The following is a 16,402-nucleotide window of genomic DNA, read 5'->3' as shown; positions in this document are numbered from 1 at the left end:
TCTACGACGAACGTGTAATGTTTCCCATCCAGTTTCAAAGTAAAGAATGAATGAATGAATGAATGAATGCAGATAAATAAGGCAGTCGGCAGGATTTGAAATAATGATCTGTTGGCAATCATGCTGAAGTACGTCACATTTACGAAGTGCTCATGGGTAGTTTTACCGGACCCGTCTGCAGAAGAAACACATTATCACGTTGAAAAAGTAGACTGAAATGTGTTTAAAAAATAACGCGAGCAACAAATACGCACATTTTTCGCATTAATTTATTGTTCGCATTAATTTATTGATTTACAGTACTGGTAGACCAGTAACTATTCTTGCTGCTTGTAACTGAAACTGTTCTAGCTTTATTTATTTGTCCTAGAGTACACCCGTCCCAGACTTCACATGCGTATTCAAGATGCGGCCGAATGAACATGGTACAAACCTTATTGAGAGTACCCTTACACAATACCTATTTCAAAAGTGGCAAGGAATTATCCATTTTTGAAACCTTTTGTATCATACTTTGAATATGGCCAGCCCATTTTCCGTTGCAAGTAAGAGTACCTCCAAGATGTTTGTGATTATCTACAAGTATAATTTCGACACCATTAAAGTAAAGATGTGGTATATCGATATCATGTTTTATCGAGAATAGGACAGTTTCCGTCTTTTCTGGATTGTACCTAATTAGCCATCTTTTACCCAAAGTATTTAACTTACTTAAAATAGCACTTAGATTCATTTCAATAATCCTGCTATCTGTTGAAGAGTAACCCAAAGACATGTCATAAACAAATAAACACGTTAAGCAATCTAATTCATTAGCTATGTCATTAACGTAAACAATAAATAAAAAAGGTCCAAGCACTGAGCCCTGTGGGGCACCAGCACTCAGTGTCCTCAGCTTGGAAACTGACCCATTGACAACTACACTCTGACTCTGATTACTTATGTAACTAGCTAACCATACCAGCAGTTGTCCGCTTACACCATACTTTTCAAGTTTTAACAGTAATCCTCTGTGCCAGACACGATCAAACGCTTTTGACATATCGCAAAATACCATGCAAAAATTTTCTTTTTCATCCATTGATATGCAAACCCGGTTGTAAATTTCAATTAACTGATGTACAGTGGAATGCCCTGGCTGAAAACCAGACTGATATTTATATAGGAGTTTGTTAGCATGAAAATAATTAAAAAGGTGTTTGAAGACAATTCACTCAAATACTTTTCCAACACAACTTATAAGGGATATCGGTCTGTAGTTAGAAGCTAAAGATGGATGGCCTTTCTTGAAGAGGGGCATGACACTGACAACTCTCCACACAGATGGGTACACACATGTTTGTAAGGAACAAACATTAGACGTTACTTATTGAGTATACGTGTTTCAACAGTAGATGACTCATTCTGTCATGACTGGATGCCTTTTTCACATGTAACCTTTCAATGAGATCTTCAATTACATATTTGGATATAACTAAGGTGTCAAAACTTTCACTTGTTCACTTACTGAAATATGGTAGACATGCGTTGCTTTCATCCTCTGTTGAAATAGACTGGAAATACTCGATCAATCTTTCAGACGTTCATGATCATCATTAGATTTAAGAGGGGGTATGCAGGTAATTGTGCCAGACTGATTCACTAGATAACGTAGAAGCTTCCAATATGAACTGTTGCTTTCAGCATATGAATCCAGAAGAAAATTGTCTAGATTACCGAAAAAGTTTTCTTTTGCATAATATTTCATATTATTAACTTTTTGTCCTTGCTTTTTTAATTTTGTAACATCCGATAACAACATTGTTCGTTTTGCTTTTCTGCGAAACCGGTCCCTTTTCCTGCATTCTCGTCTTAGATTTGAATTGAACCATGGCTTGTCATTTGGCCTTATAGTGACTTTCCTTGTAGGGATACATGACTTGAGAAACGTTTTCAATTTCTGGTAAAATATTTCACAAGCGTGATTTACATCCTGACAATTTACTAACAACTTATTCCAATCTGTGTCATTGATAAGTGCATTTAATGATGTATAATCACCATGGTTGTAACATAATACATCTCTGGTATATGCCGTTTTGTATTCACTGTCGTGGTTAGGGTTACGTAAATGTCTTTGTAATCACTTAAAGGTCCGTGGAATTCAGTAACTCCACAATCACCAATTCTTCCAGTATCATTGCTGACAATAATTGGATCAATCAAAGTACTAGAATGCTGCGTTAGCCTTGTAGGTTCTGTTATAATATTTTTCAAACACTTATTTGATATGATATATTTAAGATGATTACCTCTACAAGACAGAAGGTCAGCATTCAGATGACCTATTATAGTAATTCAACTTGTAACATCTAGAGCATTTTCAATGCTTGCGTCTAATCGTTCCCAGAATTCTAATGAATTATACTCGGGTCTGTACGCTAAACAAATGATTAATGGTTTAACAGGTAAGTATAGTTTTACCAGATTGTTTTATCATAATTGTTTTCTAAGTTTTGCATTCTCTTAAATGCTAATGTTTTTCTGATATAAATATAATACCTCCGCCAGATGAGTTTCTGTCCTTACGAATAGGATCGTGGAACCTGTCCACTTCACTGATTCACAGTCGGTGTTATCAACTAAATGTGTTTCTGTAAAACCAATAATATCGTTATCGGAAACATACTCACTAAGATATTCAAGTTTATTTCTTATGCTTCTTGTGTGAAGGTGAAACAAGGATAGAGTTTTGTCATGAAACTAGTGCATTTGTGGGCCTGGGTTTGACTCTAAGTCTCCAGCAAGCTGGAGTAACAATAGCAGAAGTATGACTACGTTTGTGTTGCTAAATTGACACTGTAATGCACAAAGGAACTCTGACAGAATAGCCAATTGTAAAGAATTGTTATGTAAATGAAATGGGGACTGTCTTTTGCTAAAGTGCATGATCTTACAACATGTTTTACACTGAAATATCCCGATTGTCACACGATGTGGAATTATATCATTACCCATTATCTACTGTCTTGATAAGATGAATAGACAAGGTGTGACAAGAAAATCGAGACATATCATTGTAAAACAATACCAATTGTTGTAGTATAATTCTAATGTAGCTTGTAAGTGCAGACCTAATGAGATAAGATATTCTGAGTATGTGATTTGGTAAAGTTGGAGCTAAGAAAAAAACAGGAAGGAGTGATACAGGAGTGAGTGAGTGAGTGAGTGAGTTTAGTTTTACGTCGCACTTAGCAATATTCCAGCTATATGGCGACGGTCTGTAAATAATCGAGTCTGGACCAGACAATCCAGTGATCAACAACATGAGCATCGATCTGCGCAATTGGGAACCGATGACATGTGCCAACCAAGTCAGCTGTCTGACCACCCGATCCCGTTAGTCGCCTCTTACGACAAGCATAGTCACCTTTTATGGCAAGCATGGGTTGCTGAAGGCCTATTCTACCCCGGGACCTTCACGGGTAGTGATACAGGAAGGCACACACAGATAACATGTGTACATGATAACATGGTAGTGATATGACAGCTTGTATGGATATATACATGTATGATATATACATTTACATGATATATATGTACACACTATTAAGACGTAATAACATTTGGCTAACTCGTGTGAAGTATCACGTAGTGACCAGTATCACACACAAGCGAACTGAAACTGACTCACACTTTGATGGAAACACACATCTCAGCCTTTAGGTACATGTAATACTGGATCCAAACACAGTACTTGACTTATTTCCGTAGATATCAGCTCAAGTCCTCTTTACACTGGATCTGGCGCATGGCACCTTCTGGCTGTTCAAGAATATAAATACGACCGTCTTTGGTCAATGCATTTTTGATCCAGCGAGATTTCCAAAAGTCCCTCGCCATCTTGAACAGCTTGCTTCTGTACTGTGTCAGGTATTCATTTACGAAAACGTTCTCCATCATAGAGCGAAGTTTCCTCTGCTGGGTATACACCCCATCCTTGTCCTGTAACTCACAAATTTTACAATTATCTGACTACTTCTGCCTTTGAGTCTATTTCCCACTCGGTGACATCTAACAATATCCGAGATCGAGATATCCTTGTTCATCTTCTTAAGGACATCCATGGCCGCCTTCTGAATATCGTCTTCCGATTCATGTACACCACTATCTTGATGGAATTCCTTCTACTGTATTGTTCCAGTTCGTTGTTTTTCATGTACAGTTCCTCTGTCGTTTTTTCCAATTTCTCTCATAATGCAGATATCTCCTCTTTCTCTCTTCTCCTCTTGTATCACAGTGTCGAGGGTACTTGCGATGATATCCTTTGCAACTTGTTGGAAAGCTTTTTGAAATTTTACTTGCAGCTTTGGTAGCATCAACGCCTCTGAAAGCTTCGTTGTCAATACATCGACTGACACTTCATTTATGAAGGTGAATAATGTTGACAGGTACAAGATGTTTGGGCTGCATGTTTCTGTTGACTTTCCTGTTTCATTGGCTCTTGGTGGAGATTTTGGTGTTCTTGTGAAGGTGAAGACATCGGGCACTGTAGGTTGTAGCAGAGGTTTGGACAACTTGGTCGGTAGTGAGTCTGTGGGTGATCATGACGGTTTGTGTTTCTCACTGGAACTCCTCATTGCGGACGATTTCCCATTTCGCTTTAATTTCCTTTCTCTGGATGACATGATCAGACTTCTGTTATAACAAACCTTGACGTGATGTTTGTTTCACAAATATGTGCCTGTACTGGGCCTCACTGATAATAATTTACGGAGATATATCCACAAAAGCAAGAGCGATTCTAAACATGTCTTGTCACATCCGCCATCTTGGATTGTACCTGCCTTGTAGTATGACCTTGAACAACATACACACTTGTCTTCTAGTATGGCCTAGAATATGAGGGGACATAACAAAATTCTAATTATCACCATGAATTTATTCAGAAATTATGTTGAAAATTATAAAATAACATCAGTGATCCTTATCTAGTTAATGGACCAGAAGCTACTTACTTAACTGTATTCAATCTTCTGGTAGTTGATCCTAAACATGAGTAATCCCATGCTTGCAGAAGATTGAGTCATGCAATGTTAATCAAATTTTTGCAACTGAAAAGCTGCACTGCTGACAGAATCAACATGATCACAAGGAGCTGAAATCTGTTTATGGTGAAGTTAGCCCATCTTATGATACTGTAGTGAGATGGAAAAGGAATTTTCAAACTGATCATATGTCCCTGACAGGTGAGACAAGATGTGGATGCCATTTTGACAATACCAGGCAGGTCATTGATGAGGCGGAGTGTTGGTTTACCAAGAAATTATTGGGGTCTATTTAAACGGTCTGCACATGGCTGAGAAACGTTGGGAGAAATGTTTCACTCTGGATGGTGACTTACACTGACTATGTAGAGAGGTATCCAGGACATGAAATCAAAATGAAGTTTCAACCCTGAAAATGTAGTGGTGATAATTAAAACTTTTTGATACCCTCTTGTGCCTTGTAGTACGACCAAAGAACAGTATACCATAAGAAAATACCTGTCTTGGTGTATAACATAACACGTAACACAAAAACAGTTCGTAAACAATGCAGAGTTTAGTAACACACATGTCTTATGTAATGAACCTGTCTTATGTAATGACACGTCAGAGACACATGTACTATCTGTTTTGATCTTGGCTATTCAAACTGGATATACTATTCCCCAGATTAAACCATACAAGCCTTATCACATTCTGATTATTTCAATCTTGACAAGCTGCCAAGTTTCACAGCAATTCTGACAACGTAAACACAGAACACATCCCCCAGAAAGCATGTGGCATTCAGTGCACCAGCACTACTGTGATGATCCATAACATGCTTCCTTGTTTCTCCTGTGACTGTGATACATATTATCTCCACTAAGTCACTATTATCTAAAAGATGTGATTATTTCAATGATAGATTAAGTAATCCTTTACATGAGAATGTTTAAAATGACAAAGTTTATTGCTTCTAAGCTATTTCAATGCTGATAGCTATACAAAACAAATGTATATACCTCCCATCTGTATGTACATGACTTAAATGAGAAGAAGTGTAAGGTCTCAACAATGTATGCTCTATTTCTGGTGCTCCATTTCCAGATCAAAGGGACATAATCCTGTTTTGACTTTTGAAAGGATGGCTGGAGACACGAACAATGTGACATTGATGTATTCCAGTATGGGTGCAGTGTAAGGATAACCTTGAAAGGAAGTAACTGATGGTCAGGTGTTACCATGTAGTGCATGATCACTAGTGGGGTCTGACAAACATTTTGCCAAATAGTACGTGTTCCTACTGTGCAGAGTCAAACCATATTCCTTGGTAATCCGGAACTATTTTCACAACAAACTCACTTTTCAGCTGAATATGCAAGTGTGTACAGATTCTGTTGCTGCATACTGCTGTATTGCATCATGGTCAACGTTTTGTATGTAGGTCCCTGTATTGTATGTAGGTCCCTGTGCTGTATGTAGGTCCCTGTATTGTATGTAGGTCCCTGTATTGTATGTAGGTCCCTGTATTGTATGTAGATCCCTGTATTGTATGTAGGTCCCTGTGCTGTATGTAGATCCCTGTATTGTATGTAGGTCCCTGTATTGCATGTAGATCCCTGTATTGTATGTAGATCCCTGTTTTGCATGTACGTCCCTGTATTGTATGTAGGTCTCTGTATTGCATGATGGTCCCTGTATTGCATGATGGTCCTTGTACTGTATGATGGTCCATGTATTGTATATATATCCCTGAATTGTATGTAGGTCCCTGTATTGGTCCCTGTATTGTATGTAGATCCCTGTATTGTACGTAGGTCCCTGTGCTGTATGTAGATCCCTGTATTGCATGTAGGTCCCTGTATTGCACGTAGATCCCTGTATTGTATGTAGATCCCTGTTTTGCATGTACGTCCCTGTATTGTATGTAGGTCTCTGTATTGCATGATGGTCCTTGTACTGTATGATGGTCCATGTATTGTATATATATCCCTGAATTGTATGTAGGTCCCTGTATTGGTCCCTGTATTGTATGTAGATCCCTGTATTGTACGTAGGTCCCTGTGCTGTATGTAGATCCCTGTATTGTATGTAGGTCCCTGTATTGCACGTAGATCCCTGTATTGTATGTAGATCCCTGTTTTGCATGTACGTCCCTGTATTGTATGTAGGTCTCTGTATTGCATGATGGTCCTTGTACTGTATGATGGTCCATGTATTGTATATAGATCCCTGTATTGTATGTAGGTCCCTGTATTGATCCCTGTATTGTATGTAGGTCCCTGTATTGGTCCCTGTATTGTATGTAGGTCCCTGTATTGTATGTAGATCCCTGTATTGTACGTAGGTCCCTGTGCTGTATGTAGATCCCTGTATTGTATGTAGGTCCCTGTATTGTATGTAGATCCCTGTATTGTATGTAGGTCCCTGTTTTGCATGTACATCCCTGTATTGTATGTAGGTCTCTGTATTGCATGATGGTCCCTGTATTGCATGATGGTCTATGTATTGTATGTAGGTCCCTGTATTGTATGATTGTCCATGTATTGTATGTAGGTCCCTGTATTGTATGACGGTCCCTGTGTTGTATGTAGGTTCCTGTGTTGTATGTAGGTTCCTGTATTGTATGATGGTCCCTGTATTGTATGATGGCCCTTGAATTGTAAGTATGTCCCTGTATTGCATGTAGGTCGCTGTATTGTATGATGGTCCTTGAATTGTACATAGCCCCTGTATTGTATGATGGTCCTTGAATTGTATGTAGGTCCCTGTATTGTATGAAAGTCCTATTGTATGTAGGTCTATGTATACTATGTTGGCTCTATTGCATGTAGTTTCTTGTCCTGTATTGTATGTAGGTCAAAATATTGTATGAAGATACTTGATTGTATGACGGTCCTTGTATTGTCTGTAGGCTCAAGTATTTGTATGTAGACCCCTGTATTGTACAATGGTGCCTGTATTGTTTGTAATTCCCTGTATTGTATGCAGGTCCCTATATTGTATGTAGGTTCCTGTACTGTATGATGGTTCCTGCATTGTATGATGGTCCCTGTATTGCATGTAGGTCCCTGTATTGTATGTAGGTCACTGTACTGTATGCAGGTTCCTGTATTGTATGTAGGTCCCTGTGTTGTATGATTGTGTTTATACTGTATATAGGCCCCTGTAGTGTATGATGGTCCTTGTATTTATGTAGGTCCCTGTATTGTATGATGGTCCTTGCATTGTATGTAGGTCCCTGTATTTTATGTAGGTTTTTGCATTGTATGTAGGTCCTTGTATGGTATGACTGAGTCTGTATTGTATACAGGCCTCTGTATTGTATGTGAGAGATTGATTTTAGTTTTATGCTCCACTAAGCAATAATCCCGATATATGGCAGGTAAGTTAGTCTGAACAAGATAATCCACTGATTGACAGCATGAGCATCAAATGCGCTATTGGTAACTCACTGGTAACAGGTCGTATTGTATGTAGGTCCACGTATTGTATGTACCACAGGTACAACATTTCCATTCACTCCCCAAGCATGCTCATCCTTATACTAAAGGTAACACAGGTGCAATATCGACATACACTCCCCACATGCTCATCCTTGTATTGAAGGTAACACAGGTACAATATCGACATACACTCCCCACATGCTCATCCTAGAATTGAAGGTAACACAGGTGCAATATCTCCAAACACTCCCCTCACGCTCATCCTTGTATTAAAGGTAACACAGGTACAATATCTCCATACACTCCCCACACACTCATCCTTGTACTGAAGGTAACACAGGTGCAATGTGTCAATACACTCCCCACACGCTCATCCTTGTATTAAAGGTAACACAGGTACAATATCTCCATACACTCCCCACACACTCATCCTTGTACTGAAGGTAACACTGGTGCAATGTGTCAATACACTCCCCACACGCTCATCCTTGTATTGAAGGTAACACAGCTACAATATCTCCAAACACTCCCCTCACGCTCATCCTTGTATTAAAGGTAACACAGGTACAATATCTCCATACACTCCCCACACGCTCATCCTTGTACTGAAGGTAACACAGGTGCAATGTGTCAATACACTCCCCACACGCTCATCCTTGTATTGAAGGTAACACAGGTACAATATCTCCATACACTCCCCTCACGCTCATCCTTGTATTAAAGGTAACACAGGTACAATATCTCCATACACTCCCCACATGCTCATCCTTGTACTGAAGGTAACACAGGTGCAATGTGTCAATACACTCCCCACACGCTCATCCTTGTATTGAAGGTAACACAGGTACAATATCTTCATACACTCCCCTCATGCTCATCCTTGTATTAAAGGTAACACAGGTACAATATCTCCATATGCTCCCCACACGCTCATCCTAGTATTAAAGGTAACACCAGGTACAACATCTCCATACGCTCCCCACACGCTCATCCTAGTATTAAAGGTAACAGTACAATATCTCCATACACTCCCCACATGCTCATCCTTGTATTGAAGGTAACACAGGTACAATATCTCCATATGCTCCCCACATGCTCATCCTAGTATTAAAGGTAACACAGGTGCAATATTGCCATACACACCCCACACATGCTCATCCTTGTATTGAAGGTAACACAGGTACAATATCTCCCCAGACATGCTCATCCCATCCTCGATATCTCCAGGGTATACGTTCCGATAAGTCTCCACTATACCCTGGATGCATCTACGGCTCTGCCCGATAAATTTATTACCTCCCTTGACTGGCTCCGCATTCTCACAGTAGCCAGTCAGCTAGACCGCCGTTATAACCGAGCTTGCCAGTGTCAACAAAGGCAGCACTCGCAACTGCGAAGGGAAATCATACAGACAAATTTATAGGTCCGAAACTTTTTAACTTTTTATGGGAGACCCCCATCTGCCTCTTTCAGAGAACCTCTGCATGGTTTGTTTGCCATGTTTAATCGGTCAGATAATTTAAAAAGCGAGAGTGAGTTGTGATTGGTTCGCTCAACTTCCCAGCGTAGACACCTGATTGGATAAAAAGCCAGTCAAGGGAGGTAATAAATTTATCGGGCAGAGCCGTAGATGCATCCAGGGTATAGTGGAGACTTTTCGGAACGTATACCCTGGAGATATCGAGGATGTGCTCATCTTTGTATTGAAGGTAACACAGGTGCAATATCGCCATACACACCCCACACATGCTCATCCTTGTATTGAAGGTAACAAAGGTACAATATCTCAATACTCACCCTTTTAGTGCAGACACTCCTGACACAAGCAAATCCCTGTGACCAATCAGCTCCTGGCTGGGGCTAAAGATTGTCCTCATGTCGGCCACATTCACACAGCCCTGTGGAGAGGGAGGAAAGCATAGCATGAGTATGAGACATGTTCCTGCTACATGCCACCATACCTGATGACCACACACACATAGCCATCAACTGCAGTCACTGTTATAACTGAAATACAGTCAAAGTTTCAAGTAACTCCTTCTGTAACTTGAGAAGCTGTAAGAGTAACAGACACCTGTCAGTTGTTATCACACTTATTTTAGTTGAAATGATATTAGTTTCAAGTCAGTTATATTGGGGCCATCAAGATGGCAATCCACAAAGAATTTCTGTGAGAAATCCACCCTTGGTCTTGCTTTAGAAAAATAACAATTGTAATATCTACATTGTTACAAAATTAAACAAGAGCAGGGATGATTTGGCTTATAAGTCAGGATAAATATAAATTTTTAGGTTTACTCGAAAAAATATGTATTTTCACTCTTCATGACTCATACCATGTGCTTGAATCTGTTGAAAGGTGGGAAGTAGCCACTTAATTCTGAGTATAACATTAATCCTAGACAGATAGATGCAGGTTTACTATTATCAAATCTAGTTCTACTGAAGTTAACTTCCGGACACCCTTGCTGCTGTAGCTAATGCAAGAAGGAATGAATGAGTTTAGTTTTACACCGCATTCAGCAATGTTCTCGCCATATGGTGAAAAAAACAAAACATAATGGTTCAACTGTATCTGGGGTGATAGGAGAAAAAAGCAGATAGTGTGAGGATAAGGTAACATACATAAATATGATAGTACAATATTAGACTCGTATTTGTCCTTGTGCTTATTGTTTATTGACTCAAACAGACCTACTGCAGTTTTGCATCGTGTCACATTCACTAAACTATTGATGAAATGACTTGGTTTGGGTAGGAACAAGTTTGTATACTATATGATAAACACACTTCTGCAAGATGTTCAGGTGATTCTATATCCAACAGATGCTTTCGCTCAACAATGCTCATGAAAATATTGCAATGTTTCAGGAAAGTGTTACCAATTGGGCAACCATCTGCTGATGATACATACAGATATAGAATGAATGACATTGTGTGATCACCAAGTGGTGGCAGCTGCACTGTGAAGAGATGATCACAGTAGGTAAAGTCGGAAATAGAAAGTATACTGGTTTTTTTTCATGTTGATCTGTACAATTTATGTAGTTGATATGCGAAAGTGTGAAATATCTGTTAATATAAGTTTGACATAACTACAGTTCCAGAGGTCGGGAGATAGGAAATGTGCAAAAAGGAATTTACAGAGGAGAGATTAGTGCAGACATGAGCAATGCAGATTTTTTTCAAAGTCCAAAGCTACTTATCTGGAACAGACCACGGCTTTATGCAACTTACTGAGCATGTTTCAATTTCCCATTTAAAAATTATACTTAGCTTCATTACAAACAATAGCTTACATACAAAATAATAACTTTCATGCTAAAATCATTAAAGATGTAGCTACCGTGAAGTCTCACTGTCACTATGAGAAAAAAAACAGGCAGGAAGAGGTTGTCTCAAAGCAAAACCATGATGTTTGAAGCAGACGATGGTTGGGGTCAGGCTGAGGGATAGAGATATCAACTAAGATATGATAATCCCATAAGAGAATTAAAGTAGCGAAGTACATGGCATGTCCTAACATATATAACAATATCTAGTCATGTCGGTCACCGAGTGGACATGTCCACCTATAAGTTGTTTCAAAGGCATTTAGAAGTTGGAGGAATCAAACTAAAAGTGCTTTATGGTTCAACTTCTTTATTATACAAGGTCACAACGTTTCGAGACAGATTCTAGTCTCTTCTTCTGGTGAGGTGAGGATAAAACTAAAGGGTTGTAGTATATATACACATAACAGTAGACCGACAACAATGGGTAATAAGATATACAGGTTGTATTGATTGATGTACAGGCTTCGATTGATTGATGTACCGGCTTCAACTTATGTGCAGGCTTCAACTGATTGGTGTGCAGGCTTGTGTTGATTAGGTTAACGAGTTACAGGTAAATAGGGTGCCTTATGCCTATGTATTTGAGTGAATGACGGTGGAGGGTCTCTAAGGTGTCTCCTGACTAGGTATCTGGGTGGATGCCTGACACTGGAGGGTCTCTAGGGCATCTCATGCCTATGTATCTGAGAGAATGACACTGGAGGGTCTCTAGGGTGTCTCCTGTCTAGGTATCTGGGTGAATGATTGACACTGGAGGGTCTCTAGGGTGTCTCCTGTCTAGGTATCTGGGTGGATGCCTGACACTGGAGGGTCTCTTGGGTGACTCCTGCCTAGGTATCTAGGTGAATGATTGACACTGGAGAGTCTCTAGGGCATCTCCTGCCTATGTATCTGGGTGAATGCCTGACACTGGAGGGCCTTTAGGGGGTCTCCTGCCTTTGCATCTGGGTGAATGATTGACACTGGAGGGTCTCTAAGGTTCACCTGCCGAAGTGTCCGGGCGAATGCTAGACAGTGGCGGATCTCTAAAGTGTCTCATTCCCTGCTGTAAGAAGGGTAGAGGATGGCAATTGGTGGAATTGTACCATTAATTTGACACAAACAGGGTTGTATACTTCCCAAAGAGTTGAGAAAATGGCTAGGGAAGGAAAATGTGCAACAGATATGTATTGTTCTGCACAAGTGCATCGTAACAAACATGTACATAATTCTTACATCGAGATCCTGCTTGTTGGCCAGCAACATCAGTGGTACTCCAGCCAGGGTGTTGTTTGTGATCATCTTATCTAAACAAAGACACAGAAACATGATCAGGGGTACTCCAGCCAGGGCGTTGTTTGTGATCATCTTATCTAAACAAAGACACAAAAACATGATCAGGGGTACTCCAGCCAGGGTGTTGTTTGTGATCATCTTATCTAAACAAAGACACAATAACATGATCAGGGGTACTCCAGCCAGGGTGTTGTTTGTGATCATCTTATCTAAACAAAGACACAAAAACATGATCAGGGGTACTCCAGCCAGGGTGTTGTTTGTGATCATCTTATCTAAACAAAGACACAAAAACATGATCAGGGGTACTCCAGCCAGGGTGTTGTTTGTGATCATCTTATCTAAACAAAGACACAAAAACATGATCAGGGGTACTCCAGCCAGGGTGTTGCTTGTGATCATCTTATCTAAACAAAGACACAAAAACATGATCAGGGGTACTCCAGCCAGGGTGTTGCTTGTGATCATCTTATCTAAACAAAGACACAATAACATGATCAGGGGTACTCCAGCCAGGGTGTTGCTTGTGATCATCTTATCTAAACAAAGACACAAAAACATGATCAGGGGTACTCCAGCCAGGGTGTTGCTTGTGGTCATCTTATCTAAATAAGAAACAACATCACTGTTATAGACAAGACAACAAGTATATTCATAAGGACCTGAGTAGTATATACAATGACAGTTCTGGACCACTTTCAAGAAATGTCTCTACAAAGCCTTATTTAGTAAATAAGGCTTTGGTTGGGTCATTAGCTCTTGCTACTATTACCCCTACTACTTAACGTGTGTTGGAGGTAACACTGTGCTGTACGGTACGATTAATAATTCTTCTCTTACAAACCCCCTACCCGGCCCATCCCTCAAGTAGTACAAGTTAGGTTCGTCGGCTTTCATATCCACTTTATCTATGTTGTAAGTTTTGACTGACCATATAGGATCGGTGACCCGCTTACGGCTATCGCCCTCGTGTTCCCCCGGCTGGTATAGATACATTACCCCTACTACTTAACGTGTGTTGGAGGTAACACTGTGCCTATGTCATGTTTATATCGATGAAACAGTTTAACGTGAACCGCCTACGATCTCTTTGGTGTTCATAATAAAGGCTTGCTGGGCTTTTTGTATCCCCTGTTCTATGTACTTTTTTTTCTCGTCCTCGCTGATAGCAGACTTACGAGACTTGGATCGAATATCTTGTTTCATTCCGTTATATTTTTTGAGTTCAGAGAGGATTGAACGAAACTCCTCTTCTGAGATCTTACTGTCAGAGAGTGCCGTGGAAATACGCTCACTCACTGTGTTCAGCTTTGCTTCGGCCAGAACCCTGATCTCGTCGTGTTTCAATGCCTTACGATTAAGTCTGCGTGATACTAACTTAAGCGCCAATCCTGCCAACCCTGCCACCCCTGCCGTTATTTCAATACCTAGCACTATAGGTGCGGCCACGATGGTAGCTAATAATCCAACACCTGCCGCCCCTAGTCCCATGCTGGTTGCCATAAGGGTAGTGTCAGCCCCGTCCACGATATTGAAAGCTCTATTGTACTTCTTACATAGTGCTTTCCGCGTGTCACGGTCTTGTTCTAGTTGACGTTTCACATCACATAACTGCCTCAAGCGGAACCCATCTACGGTTTCCAACGTCTTAGCTACTTCCTCTACGACTGGGTACAGACCCATCCTATAATATATATTATGAAAGATATTTTAATTGGGTTTCAGTTAATAGTCCATAAGTGAATTTGAATTCTACAAGGTCTATACCACTAGTCAGGGTAATAGGTGAGAGGTTAATAGACTTTCCTGTTGTAATCAAAACCCCACTGAGGCTTATTAAGCGGTTTATATGACCCGGGGTATCCCGTTGTATAATAATACGACAATGTTGACCTAGGTGTTCGTCATACCAGCGTACTGTCACCCCGGGTACAATTTGGTGTACTCTTGAGTTGTTTTCAGTGCTTAAATAAAAGAAGACTTCTATGATGAGTGTGGAAGGGGAATATATCTCAACAATATTTACTATATTACTCAAACGATTGCTAAATGTTAATTTATTTTTTCCTACAGACATTAACCTATTTACGGAATTAATAGACATCATGAATCCCCTCTCCGGAATGATGAAATCCCCGATCCAGCTACCGTTGTTACTAATCTTAGAGACCCACTCATTTTCGTCCATTGTTATATAAGGTGAGGCGAGTGTTAAGTTGATATTCCATTTAGGTTCTTTAAAATCTGATAACGGCACCCGTCTGTACACGTTGTCTTTAAAGTGCAGGATATATAAGGCGTCTTCCTCACCAGGCTGATCGAATCCCTCCGTATCTCCTAGGTCGTTAAGCGTAGTGTTGGGACGATGACTGGTCATTATTATACTATTACGATATAATTTCCAACTGGTTTTTTGATAATAATTCAGGGGTGAACTTCATACCCATGAAGTGTATGTTGTCAGGCAGGAAGATCTTGGTTAGTGATATCTTGTTTTCCACGATCACGTTGACCCCCTCCAGACTGGTGTCGGCTCCAACACCCACCCGCACGTAAACGTTGCAAACTTGATACTGGTGTCGTTTCACCCACCCGAGTTTGATCCCATTCACGATCTCGACATCATTCCCCGATGGTTCCCCTAGGTAGACTTTGATGATCAGTGTTGAGTTTGCTGGTAGACTCTCTAGTATCTTGACCACGGCTTCGAATTCAGACACCAACTGCAATGTCACGTTTTGTATGGTCAGTTTACTCGATAGCATGTGGGCTGCTATAGTGTTGACTGGGCTGACGACTACGCTACGTCTCTGAGTTGGGACGTAAGCCACGAGCAGGGTTCCATTGTTCACGACTTTGTTTAGGTGGTTGTCTTTGTTATCCGTGAACACGTAAGGGGAGACGAGTCTAATATTGAGAAACCAGTCGTTATCGGGTAACAACACCCACTTGTCATCTTCGGTGAAGACGAGCATATATGGCTTGTTTCGGGCGACGGTAGTGCTCTCAACATCGTCTAAGTCGAACAGTTTACCCCCGAACGATGGGTATATTATCCAATTATTATTACCGGTGTTGACAAGGGTGTACTTAGTGTTGACTGTTGCTCTTGTGGTATCTACTATATCACTTAGGGTTCCACCGGAGGGGATTTCAACGCGTTTGTAAATGTTGTTTTTCAGTTGCAAGGCGTACGATTTACCATCTACTCCGGGAGCGTCGAAACCGCGCGTGTCTCCGAGGTCGGAGATCCCGATATTGACGCATTTTTTCACTCCGGGCCCTTGTGCGCTGGTCATTTTACATGAAGCGTTAAGCTGAGGTATCCTATATTTAC

General features: G+C 40.4%; 1 protein-coding gene across 1 annotated transcript in view; it reads right to left on the bottom strand.

The window, feature by feature from the left end:
• Positions 1–16,402, bottom strand: part of LOC137291523 (ADP-ribosylation factor-related protein 1-like) — a 48,416-nt gene that overhangs the window by 9,752 nt on the left and 22,262 nt on the right. The window contains exons 6-7 of the mRNA XM_067822887.1: positions 13,006–13,076; positions 10,253–10,353 (exon numbers count right to left, since the gene is read on the bottom strand). Of these exons, the coding sequence (XP_067678988.1) occupies positions 10,253–10,353; positions 13,006–13,076 (172 nt within the window). The remainder of the gene's footprint in view (positions 1–10,252; positions 10,354–13,005; positions 13,077–16,402) is intronic.

The sequence above is a fragment of the Haliotis asinina genome, chromosome 7, assembly GCF_037392515.1.
Source record: "Haliotis asinina isolate JCU_RB_2024 chromosome 7, JCU_Hal_asi_v2, whole genome shotgun sequence".
Lineage (NCBI taxonomy): Eukaryota > Metazoa > Mollusca > Gastropoda > Lepetellida > Haliotidae > Haliotis > Haliotis asinina.
The sequence above is the reverse complement of the archived record's forward strand: the minus strand, read 5'-3'. Positions and strand labels throughout refer to the sequence as shown.